This window comes from Sceloporus occidentalis, unplaced genomic scaffold, assembly GCF_023333645.1.
Source record: "Sceloporus occidentalis isolate IW3139 unplaced genomic scaffold, rSceOcc1.0.p SCAF_8, whole genome shotgun sequence".
In the NCBI taxonomy this organism is placed as follows: Eukaryota; Metazoa; Chordata; class Lepidosauria; order Squamata; family Phrynosomatidae; genus Sceloporus; species Sceloporus occidentalis.
The window spans coordinates 51,694,966-51,716,167 of NW_028316988.1; the positions used below are offsets into that span (position 1 = coordinate 51,694,966).

At 40.7% G+C, this 21,202-nt stretch overlaps 1 protein-coding gene across 5 annotated transcripts in view; it reads right to left on the reverse strand.

Annotated features, from left to right (window-relative positions):
- Positions 1 to 21,202, reverse strand: part of PCDH11X (protocadherin 11 X-linked) — a 560,187-nt gene that overhangs the window by 453,658 nt on the left and 85,327 nt on the right. For all 5 annotated transcript variants that reach the window (XM_089536702.1, XM_089536700.1, XM_089536701.1 and 2 more), the window contains exon 2: positions 20,008 to 20,589. In XM_089536702.1, the coding sequence (XP_089392828.1) occupies positions 20,008 to 20,547 (540 nt within the window). In that variant the 5' untranslated portion in view covers positions 20,548 to 20,589. The remainder of the gene's footprint in view (positions 1 to 20,007; positions 20,590 to 21,202) is intronic.

The window sequence follows — 21,202 nt, forward strand, 5'->3', positions numbered from 1 at the left end:
ATAGCACAAACATCAACCCAAAGGCAAGCTCCAAACACAAGTATGTAAATTCTAGAAGAGAAACTGAGGAGAGAATGGGATTCACAGTACAACTGACAATAAATTGAGAGGTGACCAGGGGACGGGGAGACATCAGATGTCTCAACAACAAGTCTCCCATTACTACTATTGTGTTTAGGAAACACAAAATCAAGTTCATAAGGACTTCCATCAGTAGTGAAGGGAGGTAAATGTAACTTTATAGATTTAATGGAGACCTGGTGGATTGACTACCATGTTGAACTACAACAACTGAAGAATATAATCTAATTGAAAAGAACAGATGAGACAGGATAGACGGTGATCCCATTACATGTCAAAGACAAATTCATGTACAGAAATCCATGTGAATGATTGAAGTGGATGAGTTTAAGCATTGGGTAAAAATAAATGGGGGGGAGGAAATAAAAGCAACATTGTGGTAGCAGTCTAGTACAAGCCACTAAACCAAGAAGAGGGAGTCTTTGCAGATATACATCTCAGAAAGCACAAATGTGTAAGAATCAGTAGTAATGGCGGACTTCAATAACCTTGATATTTGCTAGGAGACTAACACTACTAAGCACAATAAAACAAAATACAAAATCCACCAAAGAGTGATACCTTTATTGCCAGCCAGAATGCACAAAACATATAGTGCAAGCTTTCCAAGTGCCAGTGGCTTCTTCTTGAAGGAAAAGATGTTAAAAGTTATACAGGAGGAACTAAAAAAAAAAGACAGTGTTGGCGTCTCTTGTGAAGCCGTAGGCTCCTTACTTGGACAGAAAACACTGAATTTTGAGAAGTCTGTACATCTGGGAAAATATTTAGGTGCTGTATAGATAAAACTCAGCCAATTATAGTCCAAACAAGTTTTATCTTTGTTGGAGGTAAAAACTCTAAAAGATTTAAGTCTCAATCCTTACTTCAGTCTTGTTTATGATTACCCTCTTGCAGCCAAATCTTCAAATCCAGGAGGCATATTTAGGGGTACCTGTGCCGGTCACACAGCAAAATGAAACAAAAACCCAACATTTACCAATGTTAAAACTTCCCAAAGTCAGGGGAGCTAAAAGAAAAAGACACCCACATGAGTAGGAGTTATTGAAGAAAGAGTTGTAAAAAGCACAATCACAAACAATCCTATGGAAGAAGAAAAATGAGGAACATCTGAAAAGGCTAAGGTGGCAGCACAGCAAGAAGGAAGTAAAAATGAAATAATAAAAAGGAGCATGCATAAAGAATGGAAAGAAGCACCAAGGAAGAATACAGATGTATAGCACAAGTCTGCAGGAATAATTTAAAGAAAACTAAAACTCAAAATGAGATAAAACTGACAAAGCAAACAGAGAGCAATAAAAAATTGTTTTGTTTTTCAGATACACTTGAAGCAAAAGAATGACCAAGGAAGTGGTGCTGCTTACAACAAAAAGGGAGAACTGCTAAGTATCTATTTTATTTCCATTTTCTCCCACAAAGAGAAACTGTGTGCTTCCATGCATCAGCAGAGACCTTGCATAGGGATCTGGATTGCAAATCAAAATTGACAAGGAGGAAGTCCAGAATTACCTAGGTCACATCTGCACTGCAGAATTAATGTAATTTGACATTGCTTTAATTGTCATGGCTCAGTGCTATGGAATTCTGGGATTTGTAGTTTTCTGAGATATTTATGTTCTTCTGTCAGAGTGCCACAAGAAACTACATATCCCAGGATTCCACAGGATGGAGCCATGGTAGTTAAAGCAGCCCAAGTTAAACTAAATGAGTTCAATTCTGCAGGAGAGACATACTTCATTCCAGAGTATTGAAGAAACTCGCTGATGTATTCTCTGGACCATCTGCCATCTTTTCTGAGAAATCTTCATGAACAGGTGATGTCCAGAGGACTGCAAAGGGCAAACATTGTCCTTTCATTCAACAAAAAAGGCAAAAGAAAGGAAGGAAGGAAGGAAGGAAGGAAGGAAGGAAGGAAGGAAATCTGGAAAACGCTAGACCAGTCTGACCTGAAAAGCAGTAAAAATAGTAGAACGGATTATGAATGAGTGTGTTTGCAAGTATCTAGATGACAATGTAGCGATTACTAGGAGTTAACATGGGTTTGTTAAGAACAAATTCTACTAAACTAATCTTATATCTTTTTAATCAGGTCACTAGTTTAGTAGATGGTGGGAGTGATGTAGATGTCATTTATCTGGGTCTCAGAAAAGCATATAATAAGGTGCTCCATGATACTTTGATTAGCAGATTAAATGTGGAATAGATGGGAACACTGTCAGAGGGATCCATAATTGTTTGAAAAATCGTGCTGAGTCTGCATTTATAGCTGTGCTTCAAACTGGAGAGAAGTCGCAAGCAGAGTGCTGCAGGTTTCTATACTGTGGCCAACACACTTCACTATTTGTATCAATGACTTCGATGATTGGATAGAAGGAATCCTTACCAATTATTCAAAACTGGGGGGGGGAGGGATAGGTAACAGATTAGAAGATCAGAATAGAATTCAAATGGGATTTGACAAATTAGAAAATTGAATTGAAAGTAGCAGAGTGAAATTCAACAGAGACGGTGCAAAATTCTCCATTTGTCACAAAAACCTAGTACTGTATACACTTAGAGGATGGAAGGAGACTTGGTTTAGCAACAGTGCATGTAAAAAGGACCTTGGTATTGTTGTTGATCATAAACTGAACATGAGCCAGCAGTGTAATTCTGCAGCAAAAAGGCAAATAATATATTAGCTTGCATTAAGAGAACAGCAATTTCCAAATTGAGGGAAATGATAGTCCCACTCTCTTCTGTACTAGTCATCTGGAGTACTGTGTTCAGTTCTGAACATGTCATTTTAGAAAGGACATAGATTCGTGCTTGCCATGTGCCATAATAAATTCATTCATTCCTTTGAAAGTACATAGACAAGTTGGAGCAGGTTCAAAGAAGGGTAATGCAGTTGAAAAGTGCCATGGAACAAAAGGATGGAAGAGCTGGGGACCTTCAGCTTGATGAAGACGAGACTGGGGGGAGTGACATGATCACATTCTTCAAGTATCTAAATGGCTGTCACAGAGAAGAGGGTTCAGGTTTGTTCTCTGGTGCCCCAGAGGGTAAGGCAAGGTCTAATGCATTTTAAGCTGCAGGATAGGAGATTGTGGATGAACCTTAGAGGGAACAGAGTGGTTTGACAATGGGACCAATTGGATAGGGAGCTGGCTGAAGTCTCTTTCTCAGGACAGCTTCAAAAAGAGGTTGGGCAGCTACCTTCTGGGATGCTGTAGCTCGATTTGCTGCATGGTGCAAAGTACTGGACTCAATGGGTTATGGGGCCCTTTCCTACTGTAAGATGCTGTGATTCAAAGCCAATAGAGGAGAAATTCAGGGCACCAGGAGAATGGTAGCCATCCATCATTAACAGATGGAAGCTCCCCTTTGTCGTCCCTGCTTTTGATCCTTCCAGGCAAAGCCAAGGCAGGCAGTTATGAATGGAATGGCCATAAATACTCCTGGGGTGTGTCTCTGGAGGCAGTTAGCCCTTTAAGGAGCAGCTGATAACCGCAATGGCAAAGTCAGCATCTGACAGTTATTCATGGAACAGCCACTGATAAAGTGAGGAGGAAAGCTTGGAGTTAAGCAGTTATCTGGGGAAATCTCTCAATAACTCATTGCTGTGCAACACACTAAAGCTGTTACCAGTTGGAAAAACTGTCAATAACTCATTGTGGTAAAGCACCACAATTATAGAAGAAAGAACCACCTATAACTCATTGAAGCAATGTAAAGTTTAGAGAACTGGAAGAGTCTTGTTCTCCCCTGCCCCTTTTTTAAAGCTGTCTGTATCTAGTGGTTGCAAAGCTGAATGTTTTTGTCCACTCCCTAGTACAAATCTAACTGTATTGTTTCTTGCAAGTTTCAGAATCTCTACTTAAATAAATCAGGGCTCTGCAAGAAAACATTTTACCAAGTCTGATAAATTGTATCCATTACAGCATACCCTTAGGTTTTATACCAAGAATTAATTCTTAACTTTGAGCTTTTTTCTACTTCACCATGTTTAGAATTAGGGCCATATTCAGACACAATGATAAAATATAGTTTAGCACTATGTGAATGATTCTGCTTGTGCACATTGTCTTGTAGTCCCACATAGTTGAGACAGAACTCAATGGTGACACGGTGGAAGATCCACATAAGGTCCTTCTGAACTTAGTTGTATAGTGGCCATTTCATTACCATTTTAATGTTATCTATCAATTCAAGAAGATATGCTGGATATTTGACAACCATCATAAAGAACAACAATAAAAAATACAGCTGGACAAATAACATGACCCATACAGGTCATGTTATAAGAAAGTGGCAATGAAAATGACTTGCTAATTTGAAACTTTGCAGCATTTGCACATGACTGTTTTGATGAAACAGCATCTCATAGTTATTTGAAAGCAAGCAGCTATGTTTGCACATCATGTGCACGTACTATCATGTTGTGGTATCATACAATTTGTTTTCTGTTCAAGCTTTCATGGTGATTTATAGGTGTGGGCCTTAAGGCTGCTATTATTGATTGTTTTGCTTTTGCTGCAGAGGAAACATACATTTTAATCCAGTTTTGAAAAACTCAGGAAAGCTCAGACTTTTAAACTTCTGATTACAAGTGGTTCCAAGCAACAACCATTCCCCACCTCTGTTAACAACACTAAGAGATGGTTGCCATATCAATAATGCCCACCATACTTGATCTACATAGACATCAGCAAAATACTACATTTGTGTAAGACAGATGAAGAGGGTTGCCACAAGACAGTTTTGTTCCTTCCAGCTTCAGCCTATCATCCCTTCTACAAAAAGAGGAGCTAAGCTGTACACTACTTCTCCTTGACAGCTGGTGAGAAAATCACTGCCTTGGAAGTCAAGGGATACACTGGTTTGTCTCTTGCTCCAAATCTCTTGACTCTCCCTGACTGGAAGCAAAATGTTCTCCTGCAGTCTTTAAGACAAGACCCAGAAGGGATGTTAATATGATATAACTTGACAGTTTGGGATTTTATTTGATGATTTGTCCAGCTGTGATGCTGTAAAACACCCTAAAGGCCATGGTATCAACCAGCATGAAGCATAGCTTTCAATTATCATGATGTTTGACTTGTAGTACGCAAACCACCATTACTGTCAAAAGAGGACAGGTTGGCTTAGCACAGCTAAAGAAGCAAAATCGGTCCTGATCACTGGGACAACCATGCAAGCACAACCAACCAACTCTGAAGCTTCCTGTTCCACCTTTCCATGTAGGCCTCACTCTAATCCCATAACTATGAAAGAGAAACCAATGCACTTTTCTTTTCCAAAGTCTTTGGTCCAGCCACCTGGAAAGATAACACACTACTCACAATGCACACAGTATCTTCACAGTAACTCATTTGATATTTGTCAAAAGCATTAGAATTGAAGAAATTCTAAGTGAATTAAGAGAGAACTGAAAACTATACTGGGTATAGACTAGAGATACACCAATGGTGAAAGGTTGCTTCCTTCCTATGTGTAAGCCCTCAGTAAGAAAGTGAGTTTATCCATGTGACAATCCTCGTAGCAGGGGTAGGAGTAGAGCCAGCATGGCATAATGGTTTGAGTACTGGACTATGACTCTGGAGACCAGACTTTGATTTCCAACTCAGCCATGAAACCTACTGGGTGATCTTGGATAAGTCACACTCTCTCAGCCAATGGCAAACCTCCTTTAAATCTTGCCAAAAGACCACATGATAGGGCCACCATAAGTTAGAAACTATTTGAAGGCACATAGCAACTAACAGAGATAGGGCCCCAGGAATCTCCATTATGTTAAGCTGTTCCAATTTTTGTGTATTATTTTTCATCTGGCAAGCCTTTGAACATAAAACTAAATGGTGAGGTTGAAGGGTGCCCAAGCCTATTTTCTTTTAACCATAGCTCACTATTAGGCCTCCCTGGTGGGCCATTTATAGTGCTCATTGTCATAAAACCCAAGTAAACGACTCTGCAAGTTCCAGAGCCTCAAGAAGAGAGAGATGTTTAAAGTGAATTTATGATCGAGAATAGCTATGACTCCTGACAGAGGCAAGAACCCCTGTAAGCACCTTCAGGGCATGAACCTTTTGATGCAGCAGACTGAGATTTCACTATGTAAAGCCAGGAGGCTCACAAAGCATTCCTCAGAGGCTCAGAGATGACAGTTCCCATTTGTCTTCCAGGTGTCATTTTTCAGAGCTCATAAGAAACTCTTGCAGCTCCTTTGCTGGAGCTAGTTCAGTTGTTTGCAGCACACTCAGTTAGCAAACTGGGGAATAGCCAATAATGGCCTTTTTAAAAATTCATGTCTAAAGAGTACAAGAGATCTGTCAAAACTTGAACTCATGAGCCCAAGAAGTATGAATGTTAATGGAAACTCAAGGCTATAATCAGACATGTATTCAGTTGCTGAAACACAGAGAACATCCATATGAACACCAGTGAACAGCCTCAGGTATACCTGCAGGGCAGGCCTGCACAAATGGTGATGGACTGAGGCAAAGAGAAGCTCCAGACCAGAAAGTGATCCACTCAGGACTCAATAAACTTTCTTTTTCCAGCCTGAAGCTGGAAACAAAAGGGGTAGCATACTTATGAAGAACTGGAAAAGGCAGAACACTTAAGCTGTGCTCAGACAGGGCAGATCCCAAGTTGTGTCTGTCTGTTGTAGAGGTCATCCGGGTGAGCATGCCATCTTTAAATTATGAACACATCTTTCACAGCAATAGTACAATACTCCTTAGTTTTTCTCCTCAGGGATTTTCAGCATTTTCAGTAAAGCTATGTGAGAATATCATAAACTTTTGTTATTTTGTGTTGATTTTTTTTTTTTTTTTAGAAAACAACTTGTTTTAAACACTGTGTGCTTGACAGCACATATTGGAAAAAGATGGAGCAAAGCCTACTTTGGTAAACTTCTCATGAACAAACAGCCCAAGAGAAGAATTCATATGACTCCTCTCCACTAAAGGAGTCAAACTCCTTCTCATGCTAGCAACTCTCTCCTGCTAATACCTTTCAAGGAACAATGAAACAATACCTTTCATCACAGTTAGAAGAGTGGTAGCATAGCATGATAATGGCTTCCATCCAACCCTAGTGTCTGCTCCTGAAGTTCCGTTCATTTTTATATGGTTTTACAGCGGGCCATACTTATTTACTGGGGTTTGGTTGTTGTTTTTGTTGTTATTGATATTACTATTACTACTATTACTATTATTTACTTATATCTTGCCTTTTTCCCAATATAGCGACTCAAGGCAGCAAACAACAAATTTAAAACAATCCAATTTACAAACATACACCATTAAAATGTATAAATATAACATATTAAAAAACAATGAAATAATTTTAAAAGTTAAAAGAGCTATGTTTTAAAATGTCAAATGTGTTAACATGCATGGAATCACAGAGTTGGAAGAGACCACAAGGGTCATCCAGATCCCTTTCACATGTAGTTTCATTCAGCCAGGTGTCCCCCATCATATTTCTGTGCATTTCATTTTTCCACCCTAAGTGCAGTACCTTACATTTCTCTGTGTTGAAGTTCATTTTGTTAGCTTTGGCCCAGCTTTTTAGGCTATTCAGGTCATTTTGAATTTTGATCCTGTCCTCTGGGGTATTAGCTACTCCTCCTAGTTTGGAGTCACCTGCAAATTTGATAAGTATGCTCCCAATTCTGTCATCCAGGTCAATGATAAAGATGTTGAATAGCACTGGGCCCAGGACAGAGCCCTGTGGGACCCCTCTGGTCACTTCTCTCCAGGATGAAAAGGAGCCATTGCTGAGCACCCTTTGGGTTCGGCCGGTTAACCAATTCCAAATCCATGTAACAGTTACCTTGTCTAGTTCACATTTTACAAGATTTTTGCCACTGCCATCCTCTGAGGCTGAGAGAGTGTGACTCACCAAAGGTCACCCAGTGGGTTTACATGGCTCAGCCAGTTTTTGAACCCTGGTCTCCAGAGTCACAGTCCAACGCTCAAAGCACTACACCACCACGCTGGGTCACTAGAGTTACGAAGTCACATATTGGAGACAGAACAGGAGTTTTAAAATGAGAATAAAAAGGAATGCAAGAAAATGAGAAGTGAACTCATTTTCTGCTGCCTAGATCTGAGTAACACGAAATCAGTGGATGTTATACTTTCAATCTTCTTATACAATTTGTTACACAAATGCAGTTTTTTCATCACAAAGAAAATTTTCACTGCACTTTCCCATAGCAGATAACATTTTGGGGTATTAATAAGTTGGATCATATTTAGCAGAGGCCTTTGATACCAATGCAGTAATGAAGTCAGCAGTCACCCAATTGTATTTGTGCCAAAACTCATAATTTCCAACAAGTCCTGCCAGCTTTAATAACAGTCTCTTTGCAAGTAGAGGAGCTTCACATTGACAGGTTTTGTTTTCTACATAAGGTGGACGCTGACAACAGCTACCTTAGGCTGTTTGTGACCTACTTAAAGGGCCAGTATACCATTTCATTGTTTTTCTTCTTTCCCTCTGTCCTCCCACCCTCCCAGAAGCACACTGCAAAAGAGGTTTTGCACATATAAATTTTTGCTGTAGCAATGTGAGCTATGGCCACTGCAATTCATTGCTGCCTTTGATTCGGGATTAAGAAAGGGACTTTTCTATTTCTGTGAGTGGTTTCTTGTTCTGTGCCCTCAATTTGTTTCCAACCTATAGTGACCCTATCACAATGTTAGCAAGATTTGTTCACAAGGGGTTTGCCCTTGCCTTCCTCTGAGCCTGAGAGTCTGCCTTGCCCAAGGTCACCAAGTAGATTTCCGTGGCCGAGTAGGGATTCGAACCCTAGTCTTTGGAATCATAGTCAAAGGGGTTGTTCTCACTAGGTGAAACCCCGCGTTCTGAATCGAATCCAAGGAGTGGCGTTCCTATTAGGATCCGATTTAAACCTAGAACGGTTCTAGAGCAACCCGCAATCGTCTCCACTACAAATCGAATTGTAGAGCGGAATAAAATTTTGATTCGAGTTTTCCTCATTTAACACGTGTTAAAAAAACACTAGGGTCTGACCTACGTTTTTCCATTGATTCGATTTAGGAACCGGAGCATTTAAATAGGAACGACAGCCTTTGAAATTGCGTTAGATGAATGGGAGGAGCGGAGTGCGATGGGGCTGTCCTTGGGGGAGTTGCCCTTTCTGTCCCCATCCGTCTGGCTGTCGCCATTTTTGCTTCCCTCACCCCTTTGTCCGCTGGTCTTTCAATAAGAGATAAGGATTTTTTTTATTTTTTATTTTAATGGTTTACAGGCGCTTAATCTCTTTAGCGCTTTAAGCGAGGAGCCTTCCCTTCCCTGCCTGGGTGAGATCAGAGCCCAAGCGGGCTGTCTCTCCCCATGGGGCGTACAAAGCGAATTTAGGGAACCGAAGCTCTTTCCAGAGGAACTATGGGATGGGTTTCGCAGGAAATCCCTGCTTCATGGCTCCCAAGACAGTCCATTCTATTCTATTTCAGTCTATTTAGCCAGTGTTTAAATCTCTCTATTTATCTATCCATCTCTATGTATCCTGTCTGTCTCTCTGTTTGTCCAACCATGTATGTATTTATCTACCCATATACATCTATCTATCTATCTATCTATCTATCTATCTATCTATCTATCTAATTATCCAGTCTATCTCTCTGTCTAGCCAATGTACCTATCTAATTAGTCTGTCTGCATGTCTCTCTCTCTCTCTCTCTCTTTCTCATAGCATAGTAATCGCCAGCGTGTTGAAAGGGGTTTGAGTGCTGGATTATGACTCTTCTCCTTCCCTCCTTGCCATCTCAGACCCAAGGCAGCGATGCCTTCGGTTTGGGAAGGCAAGGAGGGAAAGAGAAATGGCCTGAGCCAACTTCTCCTTCCCTCCTTGCCATCTCAGACCCAAGGCAGCGATGCCTTCGGTTTGGGAAGGCAAGGAGGGAAAGAGAAATGGCCCGAGCCAACTTCTCCTTCCCTCCTTGCCATCTCAGACCCAAGGCAGCGATGCCTTCGGTTTGGGAAGGCGGGGAGGGAAGGAGAAACGGCCTGAAGTCCCGGCTGCTCAAGCGCCTGCATCTGCCGGTGGATTGCAACCTCCCCTCTGTGTGGGGAGAGCCCATTTCTAACGGAGGAGAGGCAGGAAGGGAAGGCTCCTCTCAAAGAGGCATTCCCTGCCCGCTTGGGCTCTGATCTCGCCCAGGCAAGGAAGGGCTCTGATCAATGGGGGGGGGGGGGGGATAGAGCCTTTCTCCCTCCATTTCTCAAATGGAATCTGCCTTCTCCTCCAACCCTGGAAAGAGAATCTTTGGGAAGAGTGCTCCCTCCCTGCTTTTCCAGCAGCCTCCTTCATTGATCTCTGTGCTCTCTGAAGGGATTCTCCCTGGCTGTCTTGGGAGACATGAAGAGGGGATGCTGCCCTCCAAAACCTATCCCATAGTTCCTCTGGAAAGAGCTTCGCTTTTTGCCAGCAGCCTCCTTCATTGATCTCTGTGCTCTCTGAAGGGATTCTCCCTGGCTGTCAATGAAATGGAAATGATGCCAAAAGATAAATCGCTTCCAAATATTCCGGATTAACGTTACGTCATTCTGACGTACTATTGATTGACAGCTCCAAATAAGGTATGGAGGAGAAGAATCGCTTTATTTAAACACCGATTTCATGCCAAGTAGGAACGCTTGCAGGTAAAAACTTCGATTTAAACAAACAGATGGGAACGATGAACAAAGCGAATCGGATAGCGGGATAAGAACAGTGTTATTTTGAATCGATTTTATTAAAAACGTTGTATTTTAAATCGTTTCAAATCTTAAGTGGGAACAACCCGCAACTCTCTTTGGAATATAATACACTATGTTCACATGGCATCAGGCTTTTTGAAAAATACTGCACCCACTATAAAGGAAATTCAATTTATTTTCAAGTCAGAGTAGAATGATTCATTTAGGCTGCTATGTTTGCCATGAGGATGGTGTTTGCAGCTGAATTCTCGAATAACCATCATTTGTATTTCTATACCCTCCCTTCTTCTCTGCCCCAAATATTAACAACAATACATAGCTCTGAACAGAGATGGTAGAAGGTGAAGAAAAATCATATCCTAAGGGCTGTAAAAATTAATTTTGTATGTCCTTCTCTCTTCTCCACTGATGTTATTTTCTATTGTCCAATCAATTTGAATCAGGGTTGCTAGCTTGGCTCATGAACAGTGATTTCTTTCATAACTGAAGAGTTACAAAGTTAGATTTAACCACAAACCAGATGAATCTATAATCTCAGGCTTACAATATCTGCAGTCGATATGTGTATATGTACCTGCTGCTCACTAGTTGTGTGTGAGAACCCAGCAAATCTCCCACAATGACTATCCACAGTGGCAGCAAACCAACCCAAGATCATAAGCAATTGGGATGGGAAACTTCAAATCTACAGTGAGCTGAAGGCACATAGTGGGCTCCTGTTGTGATCTGCAAACAGCACCCTACAGTTTCCCTGTTAACTTTGTACCCCACCTTTTCCTCAAGACTAGGATTGAGGGTTGCTTACACTTGAAAAAAAAATTCAATTCAAACATACAGTACAAAAAGTCATATTAAAACTGAATTAAACTAGAAATCATAAACATATTTTTAAAATAATAAACAATACAACATTAATAGTCTTGGTTCACTTAAAAGCCAGTCTGAATAAAAAAATGCTTTGCCCTGAAGCAAGGAGAGGGTAACAAGAAAGGGCCCACTCTGTCCTCCCTAGGGAGGGAATACCAAAGTCTAGGGCAGTGATGGTGAACCTTTCAGGGGCCGAGTGTCCAAACTAAAATGATTTCCGACACTGGGTGTTCTTGGGCAGAACTTTGTCTGCCGCCCTCCTGGGCTTTCAGGTGCCTCCCCAGAGACAGCTGAACGCCTGGGAGGGCAAGGGGGAGGGTGGTACCAATTTTTGCCTTGTGCCCCATTCAAACTATACAGGCCAAGAATTATAACCAGAAATCACTCCAGTAATGGAAAGCTTATACTTTTGAATGGAGTATTGACTTACTCTGTCTCAGATGATAATCTGAGAATGAAAAGTCAACCTGGTCAGCAAATTAAAATAAGCTGGAGGTTCAAGATTTTTGGAGGAGGGTCTGGAAAGTCTTGGGGTCTGCTGCTTCCCATTAGAGCAGGGATTGGGAAACAGAAGACCCCAAGACTGAGACAGAGTAAATCAACATTCCATTCATGAGTATAATTTTTCCATTCTTCCTATCCCCAATAGCCAAAAATAAACAACAACAACAACAAAACACCTGTGTCCCTGGAAATTTGAGGCTGCATTCACAGAGTGACTTCTGGGCATAATTCTTGACCTGTATAGTTTGAATGGGGCACAGAATAAAAATTGCCACCCACTTCTACCACGGTTACCCACCTCTGTCAATGGGCATGCAGCTTCAAATAATAAAATATCCACATGTCCGTGGACATTTTTTCAAAAACAGATGAGATGGTCAGTTTTGTTGCTTAAGGGAATTTTTCTGTGGAGCTGACAGCAGAAGGTTCATCACTGCCAAGAAATGTTCCATACATATAGCACTTATAATAGGCAATCAAATTAGCCCATATAGAAGCAAAGTGCTAGTTCAATTTCCAGCTCTCTGGGCCAGCACTGTACTTAGAAAATAGCTCAAAGCACCACTTTGAAAAAAGCTTTGGAGATGGAGAAACTGCACAAAGTTGCAAGTGGTGCCATAAATCTGAGCTACAGATCTTTCAAATTAAGAGAAAATGCTGTTATAATCATTGTGGGGAATAGATATCACAGCATGATATGCCTGTCCATGAATATATTGAATCTGAAGCAGATTCTTGTGGGGAATCACACTGCTGATTGAATTAGAATGACACAACAACAACTGGTTATGTTTAGCAGTCTGCCTTTATATATTTTGCTTATAGGTTAACAACAGAGCATAATTTACTCTGTGTTTAATCAAAATTGTATTAAAGGGGTGCCCAAATTCTGCTTCCAAAATAAATAGACATTTCACATCCTGTCCAATTTGGATAAATTAAGAGTGCAAGTCTAAGCATGTTTGCTCAGAAGTCATCTCTGTTACATTTAATCGTATTTAGTCTTGGGTAAAGAGTTAAGAGTGGTGTAATGGTTTGAGTGCTGGGTTAGGGCTGTGGGAAACCAGGGCTCAAATCTTCACTGAACCATGGAAGCCCTTTGGGTGATCTTGAGCAAGTCACACTCTTTCAGCCCTAGGTGAAGGAAATGGCAAACCTCCTCTAAATAACTCTTGCCAGGAAAATTCCATGACAGGATTGCCATAGAGTCGTTATATGTCAAAAACTGACTTGAAGCACACATCAAGGAGCCCTGGTGGTGCAGTGGTTAAATGCCTTTACTGCAGCCACTCACTCAAAACCACAAGGCTGCGAGTTCAAGACCAGCAAAAGGGCTCAAGCTTGACTCAGGCTTGCATCCTTCCAAGGAGGTCACTAAAATGAGTACCCAGATTGTTGGGGCAAATTAGCTTACAGTTGAAAACCGCTTAGACACTGCTTAGGCGGTATATAAATGAATCTTGTTTTAAGAGCTACAGAGCCAGCCTGCTGAGTGGTACTCCTGTCTACTACAAACTATAATCAGATATTGTTATATATTACATTTCCACATACCTAGAAACATAAATTTCCAATCATGAAAGCTAAGGAAGGGCAACTGCCTGTTTAATCAGTAAGAGCTATCAATGAACTGAGGTTGTTATACTGTGCTCTTTTTCAGTGATAACACTTGAGTGCATGACAAATCATATACCCACTGGTCCACAATAATCCATCAGATGCAGACAGCTAAAATATAAAACTTTACTTTTAATCACTTTCTCTCTCTAGCAGATATACTTTATTTTCAATATCTGTTCCTCCATCAAAATGGTTAATTAAAGTCATTTCTAAAAGCTTCAATTATCCCTCATCATATAATCACATCTCCTTTTCCAGTTTAAATTGTTGTGCGACTTTCAAATAAAGTTAAATGAGCTTTAAAAATGCGGCATGCAGTTGGTCAATGTGGCGTGTTTAGCTGGATAGCACACAAGCATACTCCGCCATCACCACTTTGCCATCTCAAGACTTAAGCAGTCATCAAATACTGTTAAGCATATTTGAAAATAGAAAGGAAAAAAAGGGAGAAAGATTATGTTGATAGAGTATTTGGAAAGGTCTGCTTTAAATTGGCTTTACTGCAATGCACTGATGATGTAATGAGTTGAAAAGTTCATCACTTGCTAAATGTCCACTTGGAAAGCACCAGGTCTGCTGTTGTAGGCATCTAGCTATTTTGGCTGAACTCTTATTGTCACAACAATGCTGATGTAAGCAATTAACAGCCATGTGTGGCAAACAGATCATTGGACTTCAGGGATCACATTTACAGAAGGTATCACAAGAGGAGAGGTTCAGCAATAAAACAATATGCAGGACAAATCCTTTGCATTACCAAACATACTCTCTGAATGTGGTACATTATGTAATGAAGACAGAACTGATACAAGTTAAGTGTCAGTGCACTGGGGGCACCCCAAATATTTGTCATAATATAAAAGCCTTGTATCCAGATTTAGAGACACACATGAAAGACAACCAGCATCAACATTACCACAACCTTTCAGAGAAGAGAGAGGTATTTTTCCCCACCATCTCAGGCTTTTGCTTACCTGCTTGCTGCTGTCAGGGCCTGCCTTTTTCTCTCTCTCATACTCCTCCTCTACATCTCCCGCACAGACTGATGCCTGCCATGATAACTATGGGTTGCCCCAAGTAGTAGTATCTGGTGCCACCCAAGATGCATGATGCACTCTGGACCTAGTTTTCTGGGCAGAACAGGATGCTGGTGATCTGGATCTGGAGGAACTTTCTATAGTTCTGTTGTCATGGACAGATCGCAACCTAATGGTATTTAGAATCACTGTAACCCAAAACCTCTGCATGGTGAGGAGCCAGTAAAGACAGTCCACTCCAGGAAGCCTACAGATCCAAATGGATTCCTAATGGCTGCCTGTTGAAATGCTGGCTGATTTAAAAGAAGCTACGGTGAGGCCCCTACTTAAAAAAAAAAACCCTCCATGAACCCAATTACACTAGATAACTAGAGCATGTTCTAGAGCATGTGGTATCCTCCCATGTTTTGTGAGGCTTTCCACCATTACTTGTTAAGTGACAAGAGCTGTACTGTGTTTGTCTGAAGGCAAAAGGTTTGCCCCTTCATTATTTCTGTGTTGAAAGGGGTCCTATAATCAAAATCTGTTTTAGTAGCTAACTAGCTAAATATTTCAGCAAAGCTGACACTCTGTTACAAAGTAACTTTAACAAATGATTTCTATTCCCCTGTACATTCATTAGCAAAGCTTCCATTACTTTAAAAGTCTCCAATATATGTTTTATTCTGCTTGATAAAGGTCATATTCCTTTCAGTCTTTTTAAAAAGAACAATATAGCAGCTCGTCTGCTCCAGAATCCCCATTCATGCTGACGCCTCATTGATGACAAAGCTCTTCTTCTGTCCTAAAGGATCCCCTCTAAGTGAGGGGGGGGAAAGACTGGCGCAAAGGGGTGGCTTGAAGTTTCCCCCATCCAAGACACCCGAAGACGCCTTCCGCCTCACTCCCAAGGATGCCCTCCACTGGGGACCCAAATTGGAGTTGAAAAAAATGCTCCTTTTTGGGCTGGGTTTTCATTGCCTGGATGCAGGTGTAGCCCATCTAATTGCCATGCCCCCAAGCCATGTGGAAGCTGGCTTTTTCAGCCCTGGGTTGCAAAATCACTTTTTTAAAAAAAACAACAACAACTGAGTCTCAACTCCTCAAGACATAACAATCAGGTGAACTGAATATTCATCCATTAATGCAAGAGCATGGATCATTTTAAATAAATAATTCACAAAGACAGATTTACTGTCAATCTAAAACAAAAACCATTCAATTAATTTATTAATTTCTTTTTTCTCAGAACACTGTCAAAACCCCAGGACAACCTGTTAATAGGAAATGCCAGCATAGGCAACACTGCCCCCTACTAAGCAATCAAGGAAGAGCTATGATTTATGAGGTGTTTCCCCCCATTATTTCCAAGTGGCAATACTTCTAATGCATTTGTCCATGGGGAAACAGGTTTGATCTTTCATCGTTTTTCTATCAGAAATCCTAAATACAGGAAAGACTTTAAACCAGTGAACCTGCATCTTGATAATGTGACTGATAAAAATATATAATCATCTAATTTCTGATAGCATACCAACTAGACATTTAAATCAACAAACATTGGTCAGGAAAGAAATGTATCTTGTAGTTCAATGCTGAAAATTAAGAAAATTTGTGAAGTGTTTTCCTGAGGATGAAGAGAATCACCTGCAAACAAAACATATGCAAAGTTTATGCTTTCTCACACAGAAAGACATTGTTCATAGGTCAATGAAGAGACAAGTTCCATGCACACTAGGCAGGGGGGAAATTATAAAAATGAATAGGAAATCTTTGGAAATAGAGGGACTTTATATGTTCATATGAGCTCCTGCACCTGTAGGAAATAATTTAGGATGAAATGCATTAGTCACAGAAGATGACATCATTACCTTCCCATATGAGAAGGAGATGGATGAACAAAAGCTCCCAAAAATGGAACAGATGTATACAAAGGAGAGAGCAATGAGTTAATGGCAAACACCTGGAAAAGATCATGAGTAGAGTACCCAAGCACATCTCTATTTGAATGACTGGGCTGCAAGAAATAGGAATGACATCTTCACATAGGAATGACATACAGTGACTTCATATAGGAATGGCATTTGGCTGACCCACTGGAAAGCCAAGGTCAGTCAGAACAGTCAACAGGGAGTGAAATACATCTGAGGGTCTGATTCAAACTTATCTGACTCTGTAAATGTTCCCTCCATTGGAATGACAAGGGAACAGTTGTAAAGCGGGAACTCTTCTTCATTTTTCTGGTTTCAGGGATGGTTAAGGAACATAAATCACCTTGCCTAAGGACTTACATGACTTTTCTGGTTCTGCTGGGCCTCCTGGAGGTTTTTGATACCATCAACCATGGTATACATCTGGGCTGTCTCACTATGATGGGACTTTGAGGGACTGTATTACAGCGGCTCCAGACTCTCCTGGAGGGACAAACCCATAAGTTGGTGCTGGAGGATTCCTGCTTGGCTCCTTGTCCAAACAGTCCTTGGAGGTTATCTCTTCTTACTATTCAACATGTACATGAAACTGTAGGAGGAGGCAATCTGGAGGTTTAGGGTTCGGTGGCACCAGCATGCTAATGACACTCAACTCTATTTTTTATTTTCCACTGAATTCCAATGAAACGTTTCTAGTTCTGAACCATGTTTATGGTTCAGTAATGGATTGTGTGAGGCCAACAAACTGTAGCATAATCCAGACAAGTGCCACTTACAAACCGGCAGTTTACACCAGCCTGTACGTGGACTAGGGTTCAGCATCTACACAGACAAGAACCCTACTTCACTGCTCAGCTGCCATCATGGCACGTCATGATGACGCATGGGCAACACATGGGGGCTGGCCAGAAGGGGCATCATTATGGTGTGTGAGCACCATTATGGTGCTCCTTCAAGGAAGCTGCTTACAGCAGTTTCTTTTTCTTTCCAAGAGGGAGTGAATCATTGCCGCAGTGTGTGGTTGCCATGGCACCAATCCATGGCAGAAAAGGGCAGCATCTCGCCGCCCCTTCCTGCCCATCTGTCGAGCCCCAAGATGAAGGTGATCCTGGTCAATTGAGAGGAAATACGGATTTAGCTTGTGTTGGGTAGGGTACAGTCTCCCTTAATATGCCTGTTCACAATTTGGGTGTATTCCCATACTCAGTCTTGAGTCTGAAGGCCTAGGTTTCTGTGGGGGTCAAGAGTGCTTTTGCACACTTCAAACTAGTGTGCCAACTGTGTCCATTCCCAAAGACACCTGAAGTCTGCCCAAAGTGGTACATGCCTTATTTAGCAGTAACAATAACATTTACATTTCTATACTGCTTCTGTGGAGATTAGTGTAACACACTTTACATGGAGCTGCCTTTGAAGAGTGTTCAGAGACTTCAACTGGTACATACAGCTGCAAACAGAGTGTTAAATGAGCCTGTCCAGGACCTGAGATCCTCAAGAGAGGCCATTTTCTTAGTTTCACTAACTTCCTGGGCATGGCTGGTGATGATGAGAGCTGGGCTTTCTTGGTAGCTGTCCTCATGCTTTGGAATTCCATTCCCAAGGATGGCATTCTGGCCTCCTGATTGCTATCTTTCAATCCTTAGGTAAAACAGGTTTTTAGAGCCTAAGGTTTTTTAAATAAAGGGTGTTAGAGGGTATTGTATTATTTTTATTGAACTATTTTTTTAAAAAAAATTATCCTTTTTAAGCAATAGGTTTTAAATTGTTTTAACATTGTGATCATTTTGATCCTATTTTAATGTTGACTTTTGTATTTTTTCAGCTACATTATAGTTGAACTAAATTGTAAGCTGCCTTACAGAAAAGGCAGATTATAAGCACTGATGACAATGACAATGACAACAACAACAGAAATAAAGGTTTCATAGACTGGCATGAATCACTTCACCTACACCTATGGAAAAAAGAATGAGGTGCCACCACCACCCAATATGGTTAGGCTGCTCGTTACTAAAACCAGCAAAGATATCATTTAGGGCCCTACCTGTTTTGTTGTTGTGTGCCTTCAGGTAGTTACCAACTATAAATCTTCCTAACTACATTCTGTTATGAACATAATGCTTTTCTTTGTGTATATCACCATGTCTCTGTTTGCATTTCAGATTTTCTCACCAGGACAATAAAAGAAAAGAAAAAGAAACTCCTCAGTCTTCCCTGCCAAGCATACCACACACTTATTTGTAATGTCAAATGCTCTGCTTGTTTCTAAAGAAAAGGCATTGCTACAGTTGCATTTTTTGTATGAATAACTTTTCATTTCCCTTTACTATTAACCTACCCAAGCATTACCAAAGTGGGCTGATCGAACCAGTCAGACAGAGGGCTTCCTCTTTGCTTCTCCAAGAATGTTAATTTGCTTCACTGCATATCTCTATTCCACGGGGCTCCCTTGTTCACTTTCATATGCTTCACTGCCAGAGCTGCTGGTCACATTCACTAAGTACATTCCTACATCCAGCTTCTTCTTGACAGACCAATAAAAAAAGTGCTGTGAAGTTAGAAAAATGTCTGCAATCTCTGATAGGACTAACAGCTCTCCAAATATAAACCAAGTAATACCAAAATAGAAGACACTGAAAAGAAACTGATTGAATTTCTTGACATTTCAAAATGATAGGATGCAAAGGATAGGCAAATTGCCATGTCTACAGCTCCAACAAACTGGAATTCAATGCAGATACCAAAAGCTACATGGTATATATATAATAGTGGGAATGGTTGCATTTTCCCCTTGTGAGCCTGATGAGTCTTTGTCATATCTTTTCCTTCACTGCACTACCCAGACATGCTTAGATGAAGAGGGAGTTCACAAACCTCATGAGTAAATTGCTCTGAATGACAGAAAACACACATACAAAGCCAAACATAATTTTGGTGCAGCCCACAAGCAGAAATGTTCTCTCATATTCTACAATAGGCCACATACCTGATAAGGTCCCACTAGAAACAACAAGCTACAGATGAAACATCAGGGCAGGGGGAAGAGCAGAAAATACAAAGATGTTCATTAAAAAAAAAAAAACACCTCTTGAACTGCTTTTGTTCCAATATGCTATTTGATTTCCCACCCAACATATTTTGTTTTCACCTTTTCTTTTTTAATCCTTTCATCCTTTCCTTTTCACTCCCCTTTTAGAAATTTTTAGAACCCTTTTTATAATGACAGAATGAAATAATGAGTGGATTAATCTTCCAGGAAAAAGACCACCATTCACCTTAAGGAGTTCATAGTGCTGGATGCCATTTACTCCGATGTCAGGATCAACAGCAGATGGGACAGAATAGCGGGAATTGATGGCTGTGTTCTCAGGGATGGAGATATTAATGACCGTTGATGGAAAAAGAGGGGCATTGTCATTTATATCCTCAATCAGGAACCTAATCTTAACTAGTCTGAAAACTTCATCAGGCAAGACAGCAACTTCCACTTCATAAAAACAACGGTTCTCACTAAAAATGCCAGAACAAAGTTTTTCTCTGTCAATACGGTTGGCAGTGGTGAATATTTCTCCTGTATTTTCCTCCACGCGGACAAGTGGAACATCTCCAGTCTTGTACACAAGCTTGAACTGAAGAGGTGATGAAAGGGGCACATCGGGATCCAGGGTCAAGTTGAGATCCTTAAGCAAATTGCCAATTAGGACATTTTCTGGCAGCTCCTCCCGAACTGTGTAATTTTTCTCCTGAGCACCAGACTGGAACACGACGCAGGCTAATAAGACTGCCAAAAAGTAGGTCCTGTAAAGCAAGTCCATCTCCAGAATGGCTATGGTTGTTCAACCAAACACCAAGAAGAGCTGGAAAATAAAGAAGACAGAAGAACATACGTTTTTAAAAATGTAATGAGAAAACAGCAACAACCTAAAATTGATTTCTCCACCTTTATGGGAAAATTGAATATGGACAAGTTATTTGATGAATCATATATATCCAACTCTCTTCCATGCCAGTATTCCCTGAAGATGCCAGCCCCAGATGCTGGTTGAGGGGCTGGGAAGGGATTCATTTGTTTTTATTGAATTTTTTATTGTACTTCCACTGTTTTGCTGATCATTGACCGAATAAAACAAATCCATTCATTCCATTGTTGTTAGTGGCTTGGATTCCTCGTTGATTGGGTGGGATACAAATAAATTATTTATTATTATCTATTATTATTATTTGTGGACAGTAGAAAATGAGATCAATATCCAGGGGAATGTAGCACTCTAACAGGGAGTCACAGTCTTCCCTCAAAGAACCTATGCTTGCTCAAGGATCCTAGGACTACTTTCAAATGTCCTGGGTTTGTTATGTAGTTTATATTTTCCCATGGCAGATATCTACGAAAATAATAAAATCTTTTCCAACTTAGATTAGCAATAGCATCTTCCTCCCTACACACACATGCTTTCTCCCCTTACAATTCTC